Genomic DNA, 25,840 nt, shown 5'->3' with positions numbered 1-25,840 from the left:
CCCAGCACAGCGTCTCTCCTGCACTTATTCCTTCTTCACATACTCTCTTCCTTCTCTATAGCTTTTTTTCTTTTCTGTCCCAGAGACTGTAAATGGCTAGCTTTAAGGCTGAATTCCAATCATCAGCCTCATATATACTCATGAGGTTGTTGAGATTGGGTCAGGAGACGCAGAGAGTCTGGAAATCATGGTCTGTACTCAAAACAAAGGCACTAAGCTAAATAAATAATGTAGGGCGGGGTCACTTTTTTTATAAAGAGGATTTGGAAGCAAATCAGCTTCAAAATCCACATAAAAAAATGATGCGATAACCTAGCATCCATGCGACTCTAAAACTGTAGAAAGTTTCTAATGGAGGATATTTAAAAAGTTGCTTAATTTTACATTCCGAAAGGAAATGAAGAAAATAATGAACTCACAATTTAACAAGAAGCATTTATATATAAAATATTTATTATTTTAGAAATTTAGAATTAAAATGTAAAACAGCTAAAAAGCTATTATTTTTTTTCCCAAAATTGGTTTGTCCAAAGAATTCTCAGTATAATAAATAAATCTCACATGTAAAAGGAGGTTTGGAAAAAAAAGAAATAATTGTCCTTTAACCTATTATCTACCAATGTCCTTTTTTTGAGACTCCTAATTTTTTGCTTAAAAGTCATTAAATTAAAATTAATTTATACATTACATTCATTAATTTTGCTTAAATTTTAATTTTTTTTTTCATTAAAAATCTGTCATTTAATAAAAGAAAAATGAAAATTTCTAATTTGGCAAGTAATGGGTTAATGTACATTTGCTGAGATACGACCAAGGAAACAAGCCCAAAGTCTGTGCTGTATTATTGCGGGTACTGATGACACTGCCTGAGAGGATGCGGATATTGTTGTATTTGCTGAACTGAATGTCTCCATAAAAGCCTGCACCCATCACATATAATGGAGAAAAATGCCGTCCTTACATTCTGTCTTCAATCATTGGTCCTATACATTTATGTGGCCCCATCAGCTCTTCTATGTGACCAGTGTTAGAGCAGAAATACTGAACTCTGGTGCATATAGCCCCACCCCCAAAAAGCCTGTGAGTCCTGCTTAGCCCCACCCCCAGAAAGCCTGAGAGTCCTGCTTAGCCCCACCCCCAGAAAGCCTGCGAGTCCTGCTTAGCCTCACCCCCAGAAAGCCTGCGAGTCCTGCTTAGCCCCACCCCCAGAAAGCCTGCGAGTCCTGCTTATCCCCACCCCCAGAAAGCCTGCGAGTCCTGCTTAGCCCCACCCCCGAAAGGCTGAGAGTCGTGCTTAGCCCCGCCCCCACACAGCCTGCAAATCCTCTTTAGCTCCGCCCACACACAAATCCTGTAAGTTCCGCTTAGCCACACCCACACAAAGCCTGCAAGTCATGTCCTACGTCATCCACTCAGGCCGGCATTGCGCTCCGGCGCAGGAGCACTTCTCTCTCCCTGGCTGAGGGCAGATCAAAGTATTGTAGTGCGTATGCAGGTCTTTGACCTTTCCTTGTGCATTACAGCGCTTTGATCTGGCCTCAGCAGTGCAGATCAAAGTGTGCATACACAGGAACGAAATGATGGCCTGTGTGGATGACGTAGGCCTAGAATGCTGAATACAGTGTGTCCACCCATATCCTGTCCACCGCCATTAACTTGAGAACGGCGGCAGCTATAGACAAAGAAGTGGTGTCTAGGTATAGTAAAGTATCCATGCGCTATGCAATGTAACCACCTATAGCGCCACCTGGTGGAAAACAACGGAGTTAGCATTTTTATCTCAAAAACGGAACGAGATAGAGAAAAAGAAGGGAATTTTGTTACTTACCGTAAATTCCTTTTCTTCTAGCTCTTATTGGGAGACCCAGACGATTGGGGTATAGCTACTGCCTCCGGAGGCCACACAAAGCATTACACTAAAAAGTGCAAGGCCCCTCCCCTTCTGGCTATACCCCTCCGTGGTATCACGGGTTCTCCAGTTTTAGTGCCAAAGCAAGAAGGAGGAAAGCCAATAACTGGTTTAAACAAATTAACTCCGAGTAACATCGGAGAACTGAAAAACCGTTCAACATGAACAACATGTGTACCCGCAAACAACAAAAACATCCCGAAGGACAACAGGGCGGGTGCTGGGTCTCCCAATAAGAGCTAGAAGAAAAGGAATTTACGGTAAGTAACAAAATTCCCTTCTTCTTCAGCGCTCTATTGGGAGACCCAGACGATTGGGACGTCCAAAAGCTGTCCCTGGGTGGGTAAAGAAATACCTCATGTTAGGGCTGCAAAACAGCCCTCCCCTACGGGGGTGTCACTGCCGCCTGCAGGACTCTTCTACCTAAGCTGGCATCCGCCGAAGCATAGGTATGCACCTGATAATGCTTGGTGAAAGTGTGCAGACTGTACCAGGTAGCTGCCTGGCACACTTGTTGAGCCGAAGCCTGGTGTCGTAATGCCCAGGACGCACCCACGGCTCTGGTTGAGTGGGCTTTTAGCCCTGAAGGAACCGGAAGCCCCGCAGAACGGTAGGCCTCTAGAATTGGTTCTTTGATCCATCGAGCCAGGGTGGCTTTAGAAGCCTGCAACCCCTTGCGCGGACAAGCGACAAGGACAAAAAAATGCATCGGAACGGCGCATGGGCGCCGTGCGGGAAATGTAGATTCTGAGTGCTCTCACCAGATCTAACAAACGTAAGTCCTTTTCATACCGGTGAACCGGATGAGGACAAAAGGAAGGCAAGGATATATCATGATTAAGATGAAATGAGGATACGACCTTAGGGAGAAACTCCGGAATGGGGCGCAGCACTACCTTGTCCTGGTGGAACACCAGGAAGGTAGCCTTGGATGACAGAGCTGCCAGCTCAGACACTCGCCGAAGCGATGTGATCGCAACGAGAAACGCCACCTTCTGTGACAGGCGAGAAAGGAAACTTCCTTCAGAGGCTCGAAAGGCGGCTTCTGGAGAGCAACTAATACCCTGTTGAGATCCCATGGATCTAACGGCCGCTTGTACGGGGGTACGATATGACAGACCCCCTGTAGGAACGTGCGCACCTTAGAAAGACGTGCTAGACGCTTCTGAAAAAAACACGGATAGTGCCGAGACTTCCCCCTTAAGGGAGCCGAGCGACAAGCCCTTTTCTAACCCCGATTGCAGGAAGGAAAGAAAAGTAGGCAATGCAAATGGCCAGGGAGACACTCCCTGAGCCGAGCACCAGGTTAAGAAAATCTTCCACGTTCTGTGGTAGATCGTAGCAGAGGTGGACTTCCTAGCCTGTTTCATGGTGGCAACGACCCCTTGGGATAATCCTGAAGACGCTAGGATCCAGGACTCAATGGCCACACAGTCAGGTTCAGGGCCGCAGAATTCCGATGGAAAAAACGGCCCTTGGGACAGTAAGTCTGGCCGGCCTGGTAGTGCCCACGGTCGGCCGACCGTGAGATGCCACAGATCCGGGTACCACGATCTCCTCGACCAGTCTGGGGCGACGAGTATGACGCGGCTGCAATCGGATCTGATTTTTTTGCGCAGTACTCTGGGCAAGAGTGCCAGAGGTGGAAACACATATGTGAGCCGGAACTGCGACCAATCTTGCACTAAGGCGTCTGCCGCCAGAGCTCTGTGATCGCGCGATCGTGCCATAAATGCCGGGACCTTGTTGTTGTGCCGAGACGCCATTAGGTCGACGTCCGGCACCCCCCAGCGGCGACAGATTTCCTGAAACACGTCCGGGTGAAGGGACCATTCCCCTGCATCCATACCCTGGCGACTGAGGAAGTCTGCTTCCCAGTTTTCTACGCCCGGGATGTGAACTGCGGATATGGTGGATGCTGTGTCCTCCACCCACATGAGGATTCGCCGGACTTCCTGGAAGGCTTGCCGACTGCGCGTCCCTCCTTGGTGGTTGATGTATGCCACCGCTGTGGAGTTGTCCGACTGGATTCGGATCTGCTCTCTTTCTAGCCACTGCTGGAAAGCTAGTAGGGTAAGATACCCTGCCCCGATTTCCAGAACATTGATCTGAAGGGTGGACTCCTGCTGAGTCCACGTCCCCTGAGCCCTGTGGCGGAGACAAACTGCTCCCCACCCTGACAGACTCGTATCTGTCGTGACCACTGCCCAGGATGGGGGTAGGAAGGATCTTCACTGTGACAATGAGGTGGGAATAAGCCACCATTGCAGAGAGTCCTTGGCCGTCTGGGAAAGGGAGACTTTCCTGTCCAGGGAGGTTGACTGCCCGTCCCATTGGCGGAGAATGTCCCCTTGCAGTTGGCGCAGATGAAACTGCGCAAAGGGAACTGCCACCATGGCTGCCACCATCTTCCCTAGGAAGTGCATGAGGCGCCTTAAGGGGTGCGACTGGCCTTGAAGGAGAGACTGCACCTCTGTTTGCAGTGAACGCTGCTTGTTCAGCGGAAGCTTCACTATCGCTGATAGAGTGTGAAACTCCATGCCGAGATACATTAGTGATTGAGTCGGTGACAGATTTGACCTTGCCAAATTGATGATCCACCCGAAAGTCTGGAGAGTCTCCAGCGTAACATTCAGGCTGCGTTGTCATGCCTCTTGAGAGGGTGCTTTGACAAGTAGATCGTCCAAGTAAGGGATCACCGGGTGTCCCTGAGAGTGCAAGACTGCTACCACTGCTGCCATGACCTTGGTGAACACCCGTGGGGCTGTCGCCAGACCGAATGGCAGGGCTACGAACTGAAGATGGTCGTCTCCTATCACAAAACGTAGAAAACGTTGGTGCTCCGTAGCAATTGGCACGTGGAGATAGGCATCTTTGATGTCTGTTGAGGCAAGGAAATCTCCTCGAGACATTGAAGTAATGACGGATCGGAGGGATTCCATCCGGAACCGCCTGGCGTTCGCATGCTTGTTGAGCAGTTTTAGGTCCAGAACAGGACGGAAGGAGCCGTCCTTTTTTGGAGCCACAAAGAGATTGGAGTAAAATCCTCGCCCCCGTTCCTGAGGGGGGACAGGGATCACCACTCCTTCTGCTCTTAGAGCGTCCACCGCCTGCAGCAGGGCATCTGCTCGGAGGGGAGGTGGGGCCGTTCTGAAGGATGGAGTCGGAGGACGAGAACAGAACACTGTCCTGTGCACGTGAGCACAATGTCCGTCACCCACCGGTCTGTGACCTGTGGCAGCTAAATGTCGCCAAAGGCGGGGGAGTCTGCCATCAACCGCGGATGCGGAGAGAGAGAGAGAGCTGAGAGACATGAGGAGACCGCCTTGGTAGCGGTTCCTCCGGCTGCCTTCCTTGGGCGTGATTGAGCCCGGCCGTAATCTGAGCCCGTCTGAGGTTTTGTAGCCCTTTTGCACGAGGACAATTGGGACCTGCCCGAGCTTGGGAAGGACCGAAACCTCGACTGTACTTTTAGGACAGCATTAATAGGGTAAGTCGCAGTGCAGACATTACGGGGTTACGGACGCCTCTGCGGTACAGATGTACACGTGCTCAAGGCCAGCTGCGCAAGAACAGCTGAAAAGGTTAGGTTGCCTATACGGCTGTGAATGCCGGAGCAACCGACACGCCGATAGCCTCCTAGACAGATTTCAACCAGAGTCCATCTGTCTGTGAATGGCATCTTTAATTGAAGCCCCATCTCCAGTGCAACTATGGCTCTAGACGCAAGCCTGGAGATTGGAGAATCCACCTTTGGACCCTAGGTCCAGCGCTTGACCACGTCAGGGGAAAAGGGATAACGTGTATCTTAAAAACGTTTGGAGAAGACGCTTATCTGGTAAGCGTGGTGTTTCTGGACTGCTTCTCTGAAGTCAGCGTGGCCAGAAAAATACTCAATATCCGTTTGAGATACTGAAAAGGGACTTCTCCTGCTGTGAAGCTGACTCCTCCACTGGGGGAGCTGAGGGAGAAATATCCAACATTCCATTGATGGACGCTATAGGATCATTCCGTATGGCGTTACCATCCGGTGTATCCGGATCGATAGCGATGTCAGGATCAAAGTCCTGGAGAGCTGCCTTATCATACAGAGAGTCCTCCTGGGACCCCCGTTCCAAATGAGGTTGGTCAGGAAGATTGCCCATGGCCTGTCTGGACTGCAAGTCTCTATCTTATGACAATATATCTGTCGAAACTGCAACTCCGTCCCTGTCCTTGGACAGGGATGACAGGTGGTTTCTTTGGCCACGACTAGTAGAGACCCCGGCAGACGAAGTGCTAGAGACCCCGGCAGACGAAGTGCAACAGGGGAGCATGCACACAATGGGACGGTGCCATGAACAGCATCCCATGTAGTAAAAACAGCACTGAAAATCTGTGTTGCTTTTTTGCCGCTGCCGACTAGCCATCTAGAAGTATATAGCCAAGATTGGTGACCGTACAGTGCAATGTATAGCATACAAGCATAAAGTACAAATGAACACTGCAGCACAAGCAATACAAGCAGCATAGAAGCCTGTGCCCTGGCACCTCTGCTCTTCTGCTGCTGTAGACTAGTCATCTAGGGGAATATAGCCCAGAAGAGTGACCATACAGTGCAATGTATAGCATACAAGCACAAGTACAAATGCACACTGCAGCCCATGCAATACAAGCAGCATAGAAAAAAACCTGTGCCCCAGCACCCTTGGTTTTCTGCTGCTGTAGTCTAGCCATTCCAGGAGAATATAGCTAAGACTAGCGACTGTACAGTGCAATGTATAGCATACAAGTATAAACACAAATGAACACTTCAGTACGTGCAATACAAGCAGCCTAGAAAGCCTGTGCCTTAGCACACCTGCTTTCCTGCTGCTGATGTGTCGCTCTCCAAGCGGGCATATAGCGACCTATGCAGTTAAAATACACATGTACACACTGCAGTATATATTGGGGTCAGCACTATGTGTGCCGCTTACCGCCCGCCTATAAGCGGGTGTATGGTCGCCACCGTCCTGCCTGGTTGCCGAAAGTCCGAGCTCGGACTGCAGTAATGGCTGTCGGCGTCTTCCCCAGCTCGTGTGAGGAGGGGCGGGCCGTGGGTGTGCCCCAAGTCAGAGCGGGAATCCGGCGTCCGACAGTGTGCAGTGAGAGGGCTGGAGCATGTAAATAAAGCTCCAGCCCTCGGCGCTGCTGATTGCTCAGCGTCTGTCCCCTTCCCTGAGTGACAGGGAGGGGGCGGGAACGAAGCGGCACTAGGCCGCAGAAGCCGGGGACTGGATTTATAAGCGCCGCCGCCGTAAAAGCGCGGTCGGCGCCCAGTCCCCGGCGAACTACAAGTCCCAGCCGCGCCGCCGCTCCCGGAGCGTCCGGCGCGGTAGTTCCCAATACACAAAGTCACTCAGCAAAGCTGCAGTGACTGTAACCCTTTACTGTCCCCGGCGCACTAGCACACCCAGCAAGTCTGGAGTGTGCTGTGTCTGTGTATCCGGGGACACAGAGTACCTGTAATGGTGCAGGGCCATGTCCCTGAACGGTACTCCAGCTCCGTATCCAGCAGGTTCAAATGGGTCTGTGGATGGAGCCCGGCGTCAGAGCTTTGAGGCCGGCAGGATCCCACTTCCTCAGAGCCCCCCAGGGGGATGTGGAAGGAAAACAGCATGTGGGCTCCAGCCTCCGTACCAGCAATAGGTACCTCAACCTTACAACACCATCAACGGGTGAGAAGGGAGCATGCTGGGAGCCCTATATGGGCCCTCTTTTCTTCCATCCGAAATAGTCAGCAGCTACTGCTGACTAAAATCTGTGGAGCTATGCATGGATGTCTGACCTCCTTCGCACAAAGCTTGAAAACTGGAGAACCCGTGATACCACGGGGGGGTATAGCCAGAAGGGGAGGGGCCTTGCACTTTTTAGTGTAATGCTTTGTGTGGCCTCCGGAGGCAGTAGCTATACCCCAATCGTCTGGGTCTCCCAATAGAGCGCTGAAGAAAAGTGAATTACAAAGTTGTAGGGCATCATCAATTCAATACGAATCGACACCTTGCATACAGAAATGCTAGGATTAGAACGTGTAAAATACACAAGGCTGCGGACGTGAAGCGATACCTCATGGAGACCTTCCTACGAGTCATTGGGTATGGTGGCAGCGTGGAGTGGCCTCCACACTCACCTAACCTGACCCCATTGGTCTTCTTTCTGTGAGGTCACATCAAACAGCAGGTGTATGCGACCCCTCCACCAACATTGCAGGACCTACGACGACGTATCACAGATGCTTGTGCAAACGTGTCACCTACCATATTGCACAACGTGCAGCAAGATACAGTATGCTGTGCAGAGTCCAGATGTGCATTGCAGCTGACGATGGCCACTTTGAGCATCAAAGTTAAATGAGCGCCATATGTGTGACCAGCATTCAATGTTTTTTGGGGGGGAGGGGGGGCGTCATGGGTTTCAAATCATAGCATTTCTGTATGCAAGGTGTCGATTCGTATTGAATTGATGATGATGCCCTACAACTTTGTAATTCACTTTTTTTCTCTCTCTCGTTCTGCTTTCGAGATAAAAATGCTAACTCCATTGTTTTCCACCAGGTGGCGCTATAGGTGCTTTCATTGCGTAGCGCATGGCTACTTTACTATACCTAAACACCACTTCTATGCCTATAGCTGCCATCGTTCTCAAGTTAATGGCGGTGGACAGTATATGGGTGGACACACTGTATAAGGGCTCACTGGTGATGGCCACAGCTTATAAAAAAGGTATAAACCTGATAATATCTCCACAACAGAGAGGCACAAATAAAATAAATAAAAATGCTTTATTCCGCTCTGCGGCCACCAATGCATCGGCTGCTCAGTTCAACATGAAAAATTTGGTGAAAGCCTTGTAAATAATAAAATGAACAGAAAATGTGCTTTCCTCCTCTATTCTGCGCTGCCCTTACGGAGGAGGCAGGACCGGACCATGTCCTATGATTGTATCTCGGCAGACGCTCACTTTCCGCACATTTCTTAGTATCAATTTTACCCAAAAAGAGTCCTTATGGAAACATTTCTTCCTCCTTCGTGAAAACAAAGGCCAAAATATGGAAGGAATAGGGACCATATTACGGCCGTGTGAACCGGTGGCTGGCCGCTCCATTCTTCCAGGATGCTACCGGTCATACACCGATGCTGCGTCCCTCCGCGCTGTACTGTGCGACAAGCTCCTCTGCCAGATTCTGGGCTCGGATCCTCCTCAGCAGAGACACAAGCTCCTCCATGCCTGTCCTGGAAGAGGAGACGACAGGTGAGTAACGCTGTACATGGAGGACGTTCCTGAGAAGGCTCAGGGGTTGCAGAAGATTAGAAAAAAATGGGCGCTGTCATTTCCTTTCCCCCCTAATAAACACCGCCCCGTTGTCCATGGGTTGGGTCTGCCAAGACAACTTGTTCTCTACAGCCGGCAGTGCAGTTATATGTGGTCACCGTCATCACAGGAGCATTACAGCCATTTATCATACGAGGAGTGTAAAGGTGACAGTCCATGGAGATGAGGAGGGGGGGGGTCACTAACTTCCAGGACCATACAGCACATTACTTAAATGTATGGAATTTTTTTTTTTTTTTACTGTTTCGTTCAAGAAAAGTCATGCACCATTCGATTTTATCAGGCCGTATTTCTTTTCTCATTGCAGAATGAGTTAACTGAGAATCTGTCAGTGAGCTCCTGGCACTAATCAGTCTTCTGAACTCCTCAATGCAGATTTAGAACCAAAGACCACATAAAAAGTTGGACGATGATTTAGTTATAAATCAACTGCAAGGAGCTCAGAAAAAGACAGAAAAGAGTTACAAACTCCCTGAGAGATTCTCAGTTATGTTGCTGCTGGCTGCAGAATGAAGTAACAGGGAAACAAAAAGAGCCAAAGTGCAAAATATTTTAATGAAGCCGAATCACAAAAATAATTTTAAAAGCGTTTTCTGATCTGAAATTTTTTTTTCTGCAGACACTCACTGTTACTGCAGGTTGCTGAATCTTGACAGTTTGCTAGGTGCACACAGTCAGGATTGTCTTCCATTTCCAGCGCGAGTTGTCAGTCACGTGACTACAAGTAAACTATTTCATCAGCTTCTCTTAATATTCTCTCACATGACATACCTGTGGTCATCTGACTGCCCACTCACTCTGGAAATAGAGGGCAATCCTAACTGTGTGCGCATTGCAAAATTTCATATTTCAGCAATCTGAAGGTACATGGAGTGACCGCAGAAATTTCTCCTGAGCCTGGAAAAGGTCTTCAATAAATAAAAGAGAGGAGCTGGAATATTGTCAGGTAGGAGGCGGGGGGCAGGGCTCCAGTTTGGTAACTGGGGGATTCTAAGCTACTACATAATTAAAAAGCCCTCTCCCTGGTCACTCACCTGTCATTCAGCTTGTGCAGCGCGTGGGCGCAGTTCACCAAGTGTTTGCAGAAATTTCCCAGTCGTGGTAATGTTGCACCGCTGCCGAGACCCTTAAACCAGCTCAGAGGTAGACACTCGACTATCTGCAGAGAAAAAGATGTGAGGGACCCACAGACCGCAGCTTCCAGTATCGTGTGGCGATGACGCGCCTCCCTATCCCCCACATACTGTATATCACAAAAGTGAGTACACCCCATCATCACCTCCCTATCCCCCACATACTGTATATCACAAGTGAGTACACCCGATCCTCGCCTCCCTATCCCCCATATACAGTATCTCACAAAAAGCGAGTACACCCCATCCTCGCCTCCCTAACCCGCACATACAGTATCTCACAAAAGTGAGTACACCCCATCATCGCCTCCCTATCCCCCACATACAGTATCTCACAAAAGTGAGTACACCCCATCCTCGCCTCCCTACCCCCCACATACCGTATCTCACAAAAGTGAGTACACCCCATCCTCTCCTCCCTATCCCCCACATACAGTATCTCACAAAAAGCGAGTACACCCCATCCTCGCCTCCCTAACCCGCACATAAAGTATCTCACAAAAGTGAGTACACCCCCATCCTCTCCTCCCTATCCCCCACATACAGTATCTCACAAAAGTGAGTACACCTCTATCCTCGCCTCCCTACCTCCCACATACAGTATATCACAAAAGTGAGTACACCCCATCTGCACCTTCCTACCCCCACATACAGTATATCATAAAAGTGATCACACCCCTTTTTTAAAAAGTGTATTATATATCTTTTCATGCAAAGTAGTCAGTGTGCAGCTTGTATAACAGTGTAAATTTGGTGTCTTCTAAATAACATGCAACCATCCATTAAAGGTTTAAACCGCTGGCAACAATTGTGAGTACACCCCTAAGTGAAAATGGCCAAATTATGACCAGCCATTTTCCCTCCCCGGTGTCATGTGACTCCGTGTTACAGGGCGTTAGCTGTGAATGGGTTTCATGTGTGTTACATTTGGTGTTCTCTCACACACTCTCTCATACTGGTCACTGGAAGCTCAACATGGCTCCCCATGACAAAGAATTCTCTGAGGATCTGAAAAAAAAAAAAAAAAAAGAATTGTTGTTCTACATAAAGATGGCCGAGGCTATAAGAAGATTGTCCACACCCTGACACTGAGCTGCAGCACAGAGGCCAAGACCATACAGCGGTTTAAAAAGACTCCGTACAGGCCTCACCAAGGTAAACCAAAGAAATTGAGTGCACGTGCTCAGCGTCATATCCACAGGTTATCTTTTCAGGATAGACGTATGAGTGCTGCCAGCATTGCTGCAGAGGTTACAGTGGTAAGGGGTCCACCTGTCAGTGCTCAGACCATACCCCGCACACTACATCATATGGGTCTGCAAGGCCAGGATTACCGGAAGCATGTCCTGTGGTGTGATGAGACCACAGGTTCAGATGGTATCAAGCGTTAGAGGCAGCAACTAGGTGAGGAGGACAAAGACAAGAGTGTCCTCCCCTCCATGGTAGAAGAGTCATGGTTTGGGACTGCATGAGCACTACTGGCTGTGGGGAGCTACAGTTTATTGAGGGATCCATGAATGCCAACTTGTACTGTGACATAGCGAAGCAAACCATGATCCCCTCCCTTAATATTCCAACATGATAACGACCCCAAACAACTCCAAGACTACCTCTGCCTTGTTAAAGAAACCGATTCTGGACTGGCCAAGAACCGATTCTGGACTGGCCAAGAACCGATTCTGGACTGGCCAAGAACCGATTCTGGACTGGCCAAGAACCGATTCTGGACTGGCCAAGAATGTCTTCAGACCTAAACCCTATTGAGTATCTGTGAAGTCTCCTCAAATAGAAAGTGCAGGAGCGCAAGGTCTCTAACATCCACCAACTCCATGATGTCGTCATGGAGGATGGAAGAGGATCCAGCGGCTCCTGTGAAGCTCTAATGAACTCTGTGCCCAGGAGAGTTAAGGCAGTGCTGGAAAATAATGGCGGCCACACAAAATACTCACACTTTGGGCACAATTTGGCCATTACTTATGGGTGTACTCACTTTAGTTGTCAGCGGTTTAGACATTAATGGCTGTGTGTTGAGTTTAGAGGGCACTAAATTTACCCTGTTATACAATCTGCGCACTGACACTGTACATTGTATCACTGGGTCAGATCTTCAGTGTTGTCCCATGAAAATATATAAAATATTTACAAAAATGTGCAGGGTGTCCTCACTTTTGTGATATACTGTAGTTATAGCAAACATACGAAAAACATAGTAGCAAACAGCCGGTGTAGGTATAGGAAATATCAGAAGTGACTCGTGAGGTGCTAGGTGCTCATATGAAAACTGAGTCCAATGGCCTCAGCAACCCAAAAACCCCATACCAGAGTCATGTGACCTTCCGGCTCCTACCACCATCCCCGGCGCCTCGTCTGCTTAGTAGACCCTTGGTGTAACATCATGTGTGTCACATTGAAACGGTGACATTGTGTTCCACCTACTGATCAGAAAAGGAGCTGGGGATGTCAGCAGGAAGGTGGTTTGTAGGACTCTGGACTATCGAGGTGGCCACTGGATCGTGGTCCTGCAGATCATTTTGCTCATCTCTAACACTTTTTTAATCAGAACACACCAATCACAGCTGCTCAGCTACCCTACACAGGAGTACCCGGCACCACGTGTTACCTTGTGACATTTGTTCACCAGCTCCGCGCTCGGCTCTGCGTTGAGAAGAACCAGGAGGAGGTAACGATTCAGGAGCTTGTCCAGGCTGAGCTCCTGTAAGATTTCTTCCTGAAGGAAACCGTCCCATTGTAGAATATTCCCAAATAACTAAAAATAAGAACAACAGAAGAAATGATAAGAACAACAGAAGAAATGTACAATAAATTAGGCTAAAGTCCGATCCTGGATGCCTTCCAGGTCATTACCAAATCATCATCACAACATCTTTTACACCAGAACCTCAAGACGCCAGAGAAATTCACGATAGGTCTTATTGAAAAGTGAAATGGTAATGTGGCACCCTTGCGGTCTGGATGCCACAGTAGTGTTGCCCTCCCTAAAAGGGTTAATCCTGCGCCTGGAAGCAGCTGGGGGAGTCCATTGGCCAGTGAGTACCATCATACAACACAATTCCTCCTCCAAGCCAGCAGGGAGAGCTCTAAACCTGGAGTTCCAGGGAGCATTCCTTAAGCTCTGACCTGGGGGAGGAGTGAGTCCATCTTGATGAGAGCTGAGTGAGAGATGTCGAGTAGTGTGGACATACGAGCTGGAATTGGAGCCGGTCCGCTCAGCCCAGTAAAGTACGGTCCGCAGAGAGGCAAAGAGGAGAAGGACACCGGGGAGAGGAGCGCAGCCAGCTCACCCTGAAGTGACTGCTCAAAAACCGAACACCGGAGTTCGGGATCATTCGAGTACCGGAGGTCGCATTCGGACAACAGAAGGACTTCAGGTCTCCTGTCCACCCCACACGCGGCGGCACAGCTGCAGAGCTAGGACTTTGAGCCGCAACCAGCACCTGTGTCGGTCCACGCAGCCTGCCATACGGATGAGGTAAAAATTACCTCAGAGAACAGCGGAACGGGCCTCAGATAGCTGAAGCAGCGGGGCCCTGCATAAAAAAGACAGAGCGTAGGGAGCAGGCCTCATTACTCTCCTGGCCAGTGAGAGTTTACCGGACCGCTTCCAGGCTACCGGATTGCCACCGCCATCTGTAACATGCTCCTTGGACTTCATCAGTTAAGCCAAGTAAAGGAGAAGGTAAAGAAATCCTTGTTTGTGTCTGTTACTGACCACCGCCTGGCCCAGCATCCTAAAGTCCACCTAGTCCCTACCACAGACTTTCCTAATGGTTGCCCCGGGGTTACCCGCTCCACCTGTGGGGACCAGAAACACCACAGCTGCCACAACACCAGCCCCGGGAGACCCATCCAGCAGCCGCGGCCCCATAGCCGCAACCCACAGGTGATGTCACGAGCTTTATTTACTATTGACTATAACTCCCACCATCATCTCTCCTTTATCATTTCAAAAGACACCGCCAGGGTCACGGAGCAGAGCACCGCCACCGCTGACATCCCTGGACTAGTCTGGCCCGGTTGCGAGTACCCCTGGCCCTGGAGTGAGAGTGTCAGTAAGGCTGGGGCCACACGGGCACTACTGGGATCCACTTGCATGAGACTCGGCTCGTGCTGGCAGTACAGCAGAGCCGAGTGTCATGCCTGTGTCCTTGCAACTGAGGTCCGTTCGTGCGAGCAGACCTCAGCTGCGGGGGGCGGGCCGGCACTCAGGAGAGGAGGGAGGGATTTCTCTCCCTCTCTCCTGTGTAGCCGGGTATTGCCATTCTCGCACTGCACTAGCAGTACACCGATGTACCGCGAGTGCAGTGCGATTTTTCTCTCGCCCCATTCACTTGAATGGGTGCGAGAGAAAGAGACTCAGCTTACAATCGCAGCATGCTGCGATTGTTTTCTCAGTCCGATTAGGGCTGAGAAAATAATCGCCCATGGGTGCTGACACACAGGCTAGAATTGGTCCGAGGGGAATGCGATGTTTTATCGCACTCCACTCGCACCGATTTTCTCGCCGTGTGGCTTAGCCCTAACACTCAGTTATCAATTTCCGCTTACATTTTTAGTTGAAATCACAAAACACAGTTCTAAAAAACAAGGCCCCAGAATTGGCATTTTATGAAAGCATTTACTGAAAACACTTTTATTTCCCATTTTTCATTTGCTTCCAATTACAAAATAAACAAAGCGCTAGATTCTAGAAGAAGCGTATTCCCTCGTCCCTTATTAATATCTCTACTAAAGTTTTGTTTGTGGTCTCCATTTTCCAACACTCAAAAGCTTTACCTTTTTCTGTCAATGGAGCTGTGTAAGGGATCAGATCTTAGGTGGAGAGTTGGTTTTATTGGCACCTGTGATGGTGTGACATTGTGGGTTGTGTATCATTTTGTGTAAGTTTGTATTTTAGGCGTTGTGCTCTGCCCATTCTATGAATTATTTGTCCTGTCTGCAGGTTAATAACCCCCTACAGTGCTACTCTCAATAGGTGTGGGCGAGGGGGGCCTGGAATCTACCCAAACACTCTGCTTACCTGGGGGATTATTCTGTCTGTTTGAGGACAAGATAAGCAGGAAGATTCATCCTCTGGGGGAGAAGCTGTGGCTACAGGCAGCACCCCAGAGAGCCCGATTTGCTTGGAAAAGGACTGCAACTCTTCCCCAGGACATTTATCCCAATACTGGACAATTTTACCCTCTGTGTGGTGGATTAGTTTATGGACCTTCTGATTTGCTTGGAATAAAGGTTCTTTGGATTGTTCACTCATGTCCTTCCCTGTTGATTGTGTGATATCGGAGAAGGACCACGTGACAGCACCATTTTAAAGATACACAACACCTTGTGTCTTTGTTACGGAATTTTTTTTTTGTGGGAGGGTGTGCAGTGCAATGTCAGAAAAGGCAAAAGTGAATACTGGCATTTCAATTGTTATATTTTTACAGGTTGGACTTTTACGGAAACAGCAATACCAAATAGGTTTGCATTTTTCATTTTTTTGTTGAGACACACAGACCTCACATCCAGCCTATATTACAGGGAGAGACACACAGATCTCACATCCAGCCTATATTACTGGGAGAGACACCCAGACCTCACATCCAGCCTATATTACTGGGAGACACACAGACCTCACATTCAGCCTATGTTACTGGGAGAGACACACAGACCTCACATCCAGCCTACATTACTGGGAGAGACACACAGCCCTCACATCCAGCCTATATTACTGGGAGAGACACACAGACCCCACATCCAGCCTATATTACTGGGAGAGACACACAGCCCTCACATCCAGCCTATGTTACTGGGAGAGACACACAGACCTCACATCCAGCCTATATTACTAGGAGAGACACACAGCCCTCACATCCAGCCTATGTTACTGGGAGAGACACACAGACCTCACATCTAGCCTATGTTACTGGGAGAGACACACAGACCTCACATCCAGCCTATATTACTGGGAGACACACAGACCTCACATCCAGCCTATATTACTAGGAGAGACACACAGACCTCACATCCAGCCTATATTACTGGGAGAGACACACAGCCCTCACATCCAGCCTATATTACTGGGAGACACACAGACCTCACATCCAGCCTATATTACTGGGAGAGACACACAGCCCTCACATTCAGCCTATATTACTGGGAGAGACGCACAGACCTCACATCCAGCCTATATTACTGGGAGAGACACACAGCCCTCACATCCAGCCTATATTACTGGGAGAGACACACAGACCCTATATTACTGGGAGAGACACACAGACCTCACATTCAGCCTATGTTACTGGGAGAGACACACAGACCTCACATCCAGCCTATATTACTGGGAGACACACAGCCCTCACATCCAGCCTATATTACTAGGAGAGACACACAGCCCTCACATCCAGCCTATGTTACTGGGAGAGACACACAGCCCTCACATCCAGCCTATATTACTGGGAGACACACAGACCTCACAACCAGCCTATATTACTAGGAGAGACACACAGACCTCACATCCAGCCTATATTACTAGGAGAGACACACAGCCCTCATATCCAGCCTATATTACTGTGAGACACACAGACCTCACATCCAGCCTATATTACTGGGAGAGACACACAGCCCTCACATCCAGCCTATATTACTGGGAGAGACACACAGACCCCACATCCAGCCTATATTACTGGGAGAGACACACAGCCCTCACATCCAGCTTATGTTACTGGGAGACACACAGACCTCACATCCAGCCTATATTACTGGGAGACACACAGACCTCACATCCAGCCTATATTACTGGGAGAGACACACAGAGCTCACATCCAGCCTATATTACTGGGAGAGACACACAGAGCTCACATCCAGCCTATATTACTGAGAGAGCCACTCTCAAGTTTCAGATGTTTTTTCCAGATTGTGGACCAACTTGCAAACTGCATATAAGAGGTCTAAAATGAATGAAGGAATGAAGATTGCAGCCTCACATTTCATGCATTTTTAACTACAGGAGGCCACTAACCTGTAGAAATATTTTTTTTTCAATGTTATAAGACGTCCATAGCTTTTGATATACACTCTGCATATATCACGCAGAGACTATAACACAGTAACTTACTTTTACAGCCGACCAAAATTGTCTTTCCTGAAATCTGTAATGTGGAGAATTCCGGTCCTCCAATAACCTGTAATAACAAAAGTCACCGCTGCTCAGTCTATGGTCACAGCTCATATCATAACACCTAATCTAGGTCTAGATTGTTACTTTTCACTGCTGAGTGGTTTATCACAATTGTATGCTTTCCAGCCTTTGCCTTCATCTCGTCTTCTAGAGACACAGTATTTGAAGTAACTCGGCAGGGAGGTTGATCCAAGCATCTTGGAGAAGCACAGATCTTCTGTGGATGTCAGATGTGCAAATTCTTTTTTTCCAGGAGATCCCAGACAGACTGGATGACGGGAGATCAGGGCTCTGTGGGGGCCGGATCATCACTTCCAGGACTCCACTGCACTAAGTTTCTGTTACGCTTCCACCAGGGGGCACAGAAGCAGAATGGAGATAGAACTCCAAGGAGCAGTTAGACTAAAGCCCACAAGGGGGCACACGCACCAGTGAAGGGGTAGTCAGCAAGCCTACGTCTTAACCAGGAAGTCATGTCTGAACAAGGGAGTAAGCAAGCTGCGAACAGATGAAAACACGAGGGTCAGGAGCCAAGAGGTCACGTTAGAAGCTAAAAAGGGGAAGCAGAACCGTGGTCAGGAAACGTTACCAAGGTCAGAGGCCGGGAGAGCAAGTAAGTACCAAAGAGGGGGAGGGGTCCGAGACACAGAGTGGGACCGGGGTCTGGGAGACAGGGCAGACAAACAGTACAAGGAAAACAAAAGTCAGGGAGAGGTGAGCTGGGTAGCGGGACGGATTAGGGCTAACACACAAGAGCTAGTTGTGCACGCTGCAGAGAAGGAACTATCACTGGTGCTGTTCTGGAGGACTCCACACTATAATAAAGCGGCGTGAGTGCTGAACCGAGGCACCACAGAACTGACCCCTCCCACCTGACTTAACCCCTTCAAAAGTCAAGCTACAGTCATGACAGTTTCCTTAGGCTAAAGTTCATCCTTCCGTTGTTTTGCTTCCGCCAGATCCGTCGTTTTTTTAGATGTCAACTGACGCAACGGATGTGTTATTTTACAGGATTCTTTTCACAGGAACAGGAATGATCCGTGGCGTACGTTATATCCGATGTGTGCCCGTTTTTTGATGGATCCGTCGTGATCAGTTTGTGTTTGGGACAAGCCCAATGGGTGTGTCAAACATGCTGGGCATGCTCAGTAGAGCATGATGGAATTAGCACTGTATTCCGTCGTGTGACGGATTACAGCGGAAGCCAGCACAATAGACATCTATTATAGCTTTTGACGGATGGCGACGGAAACCTGCGGAATGTGGTTATTTTTGCTGATCCAAAAAAACGTTATTCAGCGGTGCACCCACCTGACGGTCAGTCACTAAACGACTGATCCGTCACGCAGCGGATGCAACGCAAGGCCATCAGTCACAATACGTCGCTAATAGGAGTCTATGTGGAAAAAACAGATTACTGCAAAACATTTTGCAGGATACCGTAATTCCTCAAGGTGACAGATTGTGACTGATGCAAAACAACAGAAGTGTGAACTTAGCCTTAGACAACCATTATGTCTATGGATCACATTGCTGAACCTACATGAAGACAGAAGGATCCGCACAAGCAACATCCACAGAAGATCTGGGGTTAGTTCTCAACATCCCTGCTGAGAACCTGCAAAATCTGTGTGCAAGTGACGGAGAAGAACGGATGCCGTTTTGAAGGTAAAATGCGGTCACAGCAGATATTGCTTTTGTACATTCACTGCATTTTGTTCATTGGTAAAAATAAATATTTTAGAAAGTCTTACGGCTAAAATATTTTGCACATTACTGTATGGAGCTCCCTTTTCCTATAAAGTAAATAGTGAATTTAAAACAGAAAAATTAACATAATTGGTATCGCCTTGTGCGGAACTGTCTAAACTAATATAAAAATATGTAGCTTATGCTGGGAACACTAAAACGAGAAAGAAAACATAATAATTTTATGTAATGTCTTGTCACCTAGCCGAAAAAAAAACAAACCCCCCCCTCCCCCCCAAAAAAAAACAAATGAACAGGGGTCAAAACTAGAGTTGAGTGAGTAGGTAGCTATTCGTACTTGCTATATGAAGGTAGCCTGGGCTATAGATTGTTTGTTCAAATGTAATAAGATTATCTGTGTATGTAAATAATCAAAATATAGACGTAGTTGCATAATTATCTGTGTGTCTATATGACAATTGCACAGACGCCATAATATGATTCTAAGCTGTATGTTCAAGAAAGGGTTAACCAAGGACAAGTGAACAGATGTATAAACAATGAACAGAGAAAGTATTTATGCTTATCAGTAGTTTCACACAAAGGAGGAATGTGTCATCTGTGGGATGAAATGTGGGTTTCTATGTCCCTACACACCTACCTGTACCATTTTAATGTGTGAGAAAAGACAGATTGATACTTTTGTACATGTCTGAAGGTTGAAATGTAATACTAATCTCTGATCTATGGAATACACGAGTGCAGACGCAAGCCTGAGCTTAAATCAGAGAACATGTCCTGTGTTCATTGATTATTGAGTCTCATCATATCTGCGCAGATACCTAATTTGGCCCTGTGCCTCTGGTGCCCTGAACAAAGACTCCATTAGCAGTCTTACCCAAATTTCTCCCTTGACAGCTATGCTCATAACGAGTACCGTCTACTACTTGCGTATTTGATCTGAATAGCGTGTGCCATGCAAGTCAATGGGGAAAAAAAACTCGCAAAGTAACGAGTAACTTGAATGCCGCACTATTCACGCGAGTGACAAATAGTACGGAATTCAGGTTACTTGTCACATTGCGAGTATGCCCCATTGACTTGCGTTGCACATGCTATTCGGAACAATTACGCGAGTATTAGACAATGCTCGTAATGAGTATAGCGAGTAGGTACTCGCTCAACTCTAGTGAAAACTACAAAACAAGCCATCATACAAAAAACTACTGAACAGGTGGCAATAGCGAAGAGTTTCTGATGCACTCCAGCATCCTTGTCCAGGCTTGTACTAAGAATGCTGTGGTGCGTCTGAAACGTGTAGCTGAATCATGGGGTTGCAGCACTTTGGCAAGTGTCGTGTCCTGCTTGGTGGTCACCAGGCCCAGCTCTGGACTTCTGCGCATACCTGATATTACAGCTCATTCCCAATCACATGGCCAGACATGAGAAGCAGCGTGAGCCGTAATACCGGACACGATCACTACCAAACGGGCCTGAGCCCCCACTGATGTAATCAGGAGAAGTCCTCAATATCGTACCCCAGGAAGACCCGCTCAATTGATGTTTTCATAGAAAGTTATCGGGTCGTACCTCTTGGCGTAGAGGGGAATAAATACATCATCTTCTATAACTTTCTTTAATCTTGAAACCAGACAACACACAAGTTCCTAAAAAAAAGGAGAACTACAATAATCCACCACAATAAAAAAAATAAATAAAAAATATCAATATTACTTACCGGTAATGGGTTTTTTCCAGAGCCCATGACAGCACCACCACAGCAGTGGTGCGGTCATGGGGGAAGGGAAAAATCAAAATGACTTACCGGTAATGAAAGATAAGTCGTGTCTAACCAACCTGTTTGGGTTCTATGAGGAGGTAAGTGCAAACCTGGATACTGGTAATGCAGCTGAGGGGATTTATTTGGACTTTGCAAAGGCATTTGATACTGTACCACATAATAGCCTTATACTAAAGCTCCAGAAGCAATGACTAGGGGAAACTATATGCAAATGGGTAAGGAACTGGCTAAAAGATAGGACACAAAGAGTAGTCATAAATGGTACATTCTCTAAATGGGCTATAGTCAGCAGTGGGGACCGCAGGGATCTCTGCTAGGACCGATTCTTTCTTCAGCGCTCTATTGGGAGACCCAGACGATTGGGGTATAGCTACTGCCCTCCGGAGGCCACACAAAGCACTACACTAAAAAGTGCAAGGCCCCTCCCCTTCTGGCTATACCCCCCCCGTGGTATCACGGGTTCTCCAGTTTTCAAGCTTTGTGCGAAGGAGGTCAGACATCCACGCATAGCTCCACAGATTTTAGTCAGCAGTAGCTGCTGACTATTTCGGATGGAAGAAAAGTGGGCCCATATAGGGCCCCCAGCATGCTCCCTTCTCACCCGTGGATGGTGTTGTAAGGTTGAGGTACCTATTGCTGGTACAGAGGCTGGAGCCCCACATGCTGTTTTCCTTCCACATCCCCTTGCTGGGCTCTGTGGAAGTGGGATCCTGCCGGCCTCTAAGCTCTGACGCCGGGCTCCATCCACAGACCCATTGCACCTGATGGATACGGAGCAGGAGTACAATCAGGGACATGGCCCTGCATCATACAGGTACTCTGTGTCCCCGGCAGGCACAGACACACTCCGGGCTGGCTGGGTGTTGTAGTGCGCCGGGGACCGTATACTTGAGTTGGTGTTCCTGCAGTTTACTGGGGGACTTTTTGTGTTGTGGGAACGCAGCGCCGACCCCCACTAGACCGGGCGGCGCTGCTGTGACTTGTGGTGCGCCGGGGACACGCCGACCGCGCTTTTACGGCGGCGGCGTTTATAACTTTAGTCCCCGGCTTTTGCGGCCTAGCTCCGCTTCGTTCCCGCCCCCACCCTGTCAATCAGGGTAGGGGAGAGACGCTGTTCGCAAGCAGCGACGAGGGCTGGAGCCTGATTTACATGCTCCAGCCCTCTCACTAGGCACAGAGGGAAGCAGGCTTCCCGCTCTTAGTCAGGAACGCCCAGGGCCCGCCCTCCCCCTCTCCCAGGACGCCGGCAGCCATTACATGCAGTCTGGCTGGAGGAAGGACGCAAGGCTCTGGGAGACCTGGACTAGGGGGCTTTTGGAGACTACACACCCGCTCTTAAGCGGGCGGTAAGCGGCATTTCAGTGCTGGCCCCTCTAGTGCCTCAGTGTTTATTAGTGTACTGTGTACCATATATATATATAGATATATTTATTGCACTGTGAGGTCGCTTCCTGGCTGGATACCCCAGATCTCTCTGAGGAGGCAGCAACATGTCATCCACAAAACGCAAGGCTGCCAAGGCTAGGGCTGTGTACACTGCGTGTGCTGCATGTGGGGCTGCTCTACCAGCAGGCTCCAATGACCCCCATTGTGTGCAATGCTCAGATCCGGTGCTGCTTCGCCAGCCGGAGTCCGGACAGGTAGTGACCCAGGCTGAGACGCTTGTAAGTCCTGCCCCGGTGACAGGGACAGACTTTGCAGTTTTTGCTGATAGAATGTCTGTGACTATGACAAAAATCCTTGAAACTTTGCAATCCATGCCTGGGGCTCAGTCTATGGACACGGCGAGGTCTCTGTCCTCTAATCCCCCTCAGTTGGAACTAATCCAGACTGCAAGGGGGTCCCCGGCTTCACAGGCTGAGTATTATGACTCAGATGATAGCCCCAGCCACCCTAAGCGAGCTCGCTGGGAAAGACCCTCAACGTCATCACACTGCTCAGGGTCTCAGCGCAATCAGTCTCCCTGTGATGTTTCTGAAGAGAGTGATCAGGAGTCTACTCCTGGAACCCCTCTCAATCTGGATACCCCTGATGGGGACGCCATGGTAAACGATCTTATCTCAGCCATCAATAGACTGTTAGATATTTCTCCCCCAGCCCCTTCAGCAGAAGAGGCAGCTGCAGAGCAGGAGAAGTTTCGTTTCCTCTATCCCAAGCGTAAATTGAGTGCTTTGTTAGATCACTCTGACTTCAGAGAGTCAATCCAGAAACACGACGCTCATCCAGAAAGGCGTTTCTCTAAACGTTCTAGGGATACACGTTATCCTTTCCCCCCTGATGTGGTCAAGCGCTGGACCCAGTGTCCAAAGGTGGACCCCCCGATTTCCAAACTTGCAGCTAGATCCATAGTTGCAGTGGAGGATGGCGCTTCACTTAAAGATGCCAATGACAGACAGATGGACCTTTGGTTAAAATCTGTCTATGAAGCTATAGGCGCGTCGTTTGCTCCAGCATTCGCAGCCGTATGGGCGCTCCAAGCTATTTCAGCTGGTTTAGCAAAAGTGGATGCTATCATACATCCAGCGGTGCCGCAAGTGGCGTCCCTTACCTCGCAGATGTCTGCGTTTGCGTCTTACGCTATCAATGCAGTCCTAGAATCTACCAGCCGCACCTCAATGGCGTCCGCCAATTCGGTAGTTTTGCGCAGAGCCTTGTGGTTAAAGGACTGGAAAGCAGATGCTGGTTCCAAAAAATGTTTAACCAGCTTGCCATTATCTAGAGATAGACTGTTTGGCGAGCCATTGGCTGACATCATTAAACAGTCCAAGGGTAAAGACTCTTCTTTACCCCAGCCCAGACCAAGCAAACCTCAGCAGAAAAAGTGGCAGCAGAAGTTTCAGTCCTTTCGAGGTTCGGGCAAGACACAATTCTCCTCGTCCAAAGGGACTCAGAGGACGCAAAGAATCTCAGACTCCTGGCGGGCGCAAGCACGCCCCAAGAAAGCAAATGGAGGAACCGCTTCCAAAGCGGCTACCTCATGACTCCCAGCCTCCCCCCTCCGCATCTCCGGTCGGGGGCAGGCTCTCCCGCTTTTACGACATTTGGATGTCACAGGTCAAAGACCGGTGGGTGACAGACATTTTGTCTCGCGGGTACAGAATCGAGTTCAGTTCTCGTCCTCCAGCTCGGTTCTTCAGAACCTCCCCACATCCAGACCGAGCAGATGCCCTGCTGCAGGCGGTGGACTCCCTAAGAGCGGAAGGAGTGGTGGTTCCTGTACCGCCTCAGGAACAAGGGCGAGGGTTTTACTCCAATCTCTTTGTGGTTCCAAAAAAGGACGGCTCCTTCCGTCCTGTTCTGGACCTAAAACTACTCAACAAACATGTGCACGCCAGACGGTTCCGGATGGAAACCCTCCGTTCTGTCATTGCCTCAATGTCGCAAGGAGACTTCCTTGCATCAATAGACATCAAAGATGCTTATCTCCACGTGCCCATTGCTACAGAACATCAACGTTTTCTACGTTTTGTGATAGGAAACGACCATCTTCAGTTCGTAGCTCTGCCATTCGGTCTGGCGACAGCCCCCCGGGTCTTCACCAAGGTCATGGCGGCGGTGGTAGCAGTCTTGCACTCACAGGGACACTCGGTGATCCCTTACCTAGACGATCTACTTGTCAAGGCACCCTCTCAAGAGGCATGCCAACTCAGTCTACATGCTACGCTGGAGACTCTACAGACTTTCGGATGGATCATCAACTTTCCAAAGTCAAATCTGTCACCGACACAGTCACTAACGTACCTTGGCATGGAGTTCCATACTCGAGCAGCGAGAGTGAAGCTTCCACTGAACAAGCAGCGGTCCCTACAGACAGGGGTGCAATCTCTCCTTCAGGGCCAGTCGCACCCCTTACGGCGCCTCATGCACTTCCTCGGGAAGATGGTGGCGGCCATAGAAGCAGTTCCCTTTGCGCAGTTTCATCTGCGCCCACTTCAATCGGACATTCTCCGCCAATGGGACGGGAAGTCAACGTCCCTGGACAGGAAAGTCTCTCTTTCCCAGACGGCCAAGGACTCTCTACAATGGTGGCTCCTTCCCACCTCATTGTCTCAGGGAAGATCCTTCCTGCCCCCATCCTGGGCAGTGGTCACGACAGATGCGAGTCTGTCAGGGTGGGGAGCAGTGTTTCTCCACCACAGGGCTCAGGGGACGTGGACTCCGCAGGAGTCCACCCTTCAGATCAATGTTCTGGAAATCAGGGCAGTGTATCTTGCCCTACTAGCCTTCCAACAGTGGCTGGAAGGGAAGCAGATCCGAATCCAGTCGGACAACTCCACAGCGGTGGCATACATCAACCACCAAGGAGGGACGCGCAGTCGGCAAGCCTTCCAAGAAGTCCGGCGCATTCTAATGTGGGTGGAGGACACAGCATCCACCATATCCGCGGTTCACATTCCAGGCGTAGAAAACTGGGAAGCAGACTTCCTCAGTCGCCAGGGCATGGACGCAGGGGAATGGTCCCTTCACCCGGACGTGTTTCAGGAAATCTGTCGCCGCTGGGGAGTGCCGGACGTCGACCTAATGGCGTCCCGGCACAACAACAAGGTTCCGGCATTCATGGCGAGGTCGCGCGATCAAAGAGCTCTGGCGGCAGACGCTTTGGTTCAAGATTGGTCGCAGTTCCAGCTCCCATACGTATTCCCGCCTCTGGCACTCTTGCCCAGAGTGTTACGCAAGATCAGATCCGATTGCAGCCGCGTCATTCTCGTCGCCCCAGACTGGCCGAGGAGATCGTGGTATCCGGATCTATGGCATCTCACGGTCGGTCAACCGTG

The 25,840-nt window shown here is 49.2% G+C and overlaps 1 protein-coding gene across 1 annotated transcript in view; it reads right to left on the bottom strand.

The window, feature by feature from the left end:
• Positions 1–8,582: 8,582 nt before the first annotated feature.
• GCFC2 (GC-rich sequence DNA-binding factor 2) overlaps positions 8,583–25,840 on the bottom strand; it is a 121,029-nt gene continuing 103,771 nt past the window's right edge. Inside the window, exons 14-18 of the mRNA XM_075341163.1 lie at positions 20,855–20,931; positions 17,513–17,579; positions 13,016–13,162; positions 10,297–10,421; positions 8,583–9,162 (exon numbers count right to left, since the gene is read on the bottom strand). Of these exons, the coding sequence (XP_075197278.1) occupies positions 9,054–9,162; positions 10,297–10,421; positions 13,016–13,162; positions 17,513–17,579; positions 20,855–20,931 (525 nt within the window). The 3' untranslated portion in view covers positions 8,583–9,053. The remainder of the gene's footprint in view (positions 9,163–10,296; positions 10,422–13,015; positions 13,163–17,512; positions 17,580–20,854; positions 20,932–25,840) is intronic.

The sequence above is a fragment of the Anomaloglossus baeobatrachus genome, chromosome 3 (assembly GCF_048569485.1).
Source record: "Anomaloglossus baeobatrachus isolate aAnoBae1 chromosome 3, aAnoBae1.hap1, whole genome shotgun sequence".
In the NCBI taxonomy this organism is placed as follows: domain Eukaryota; kingdom Metazoa; phylum Chordata; class Amphibia; order Anura; family Aromobatidae; genus Anomaloglossus; species Anomaloglossus baeobatrachus.
Note: the sequence above shows the minus strand (reverse complement) of the source record. Positions and strands in the feature narration are given on the sequence as shown.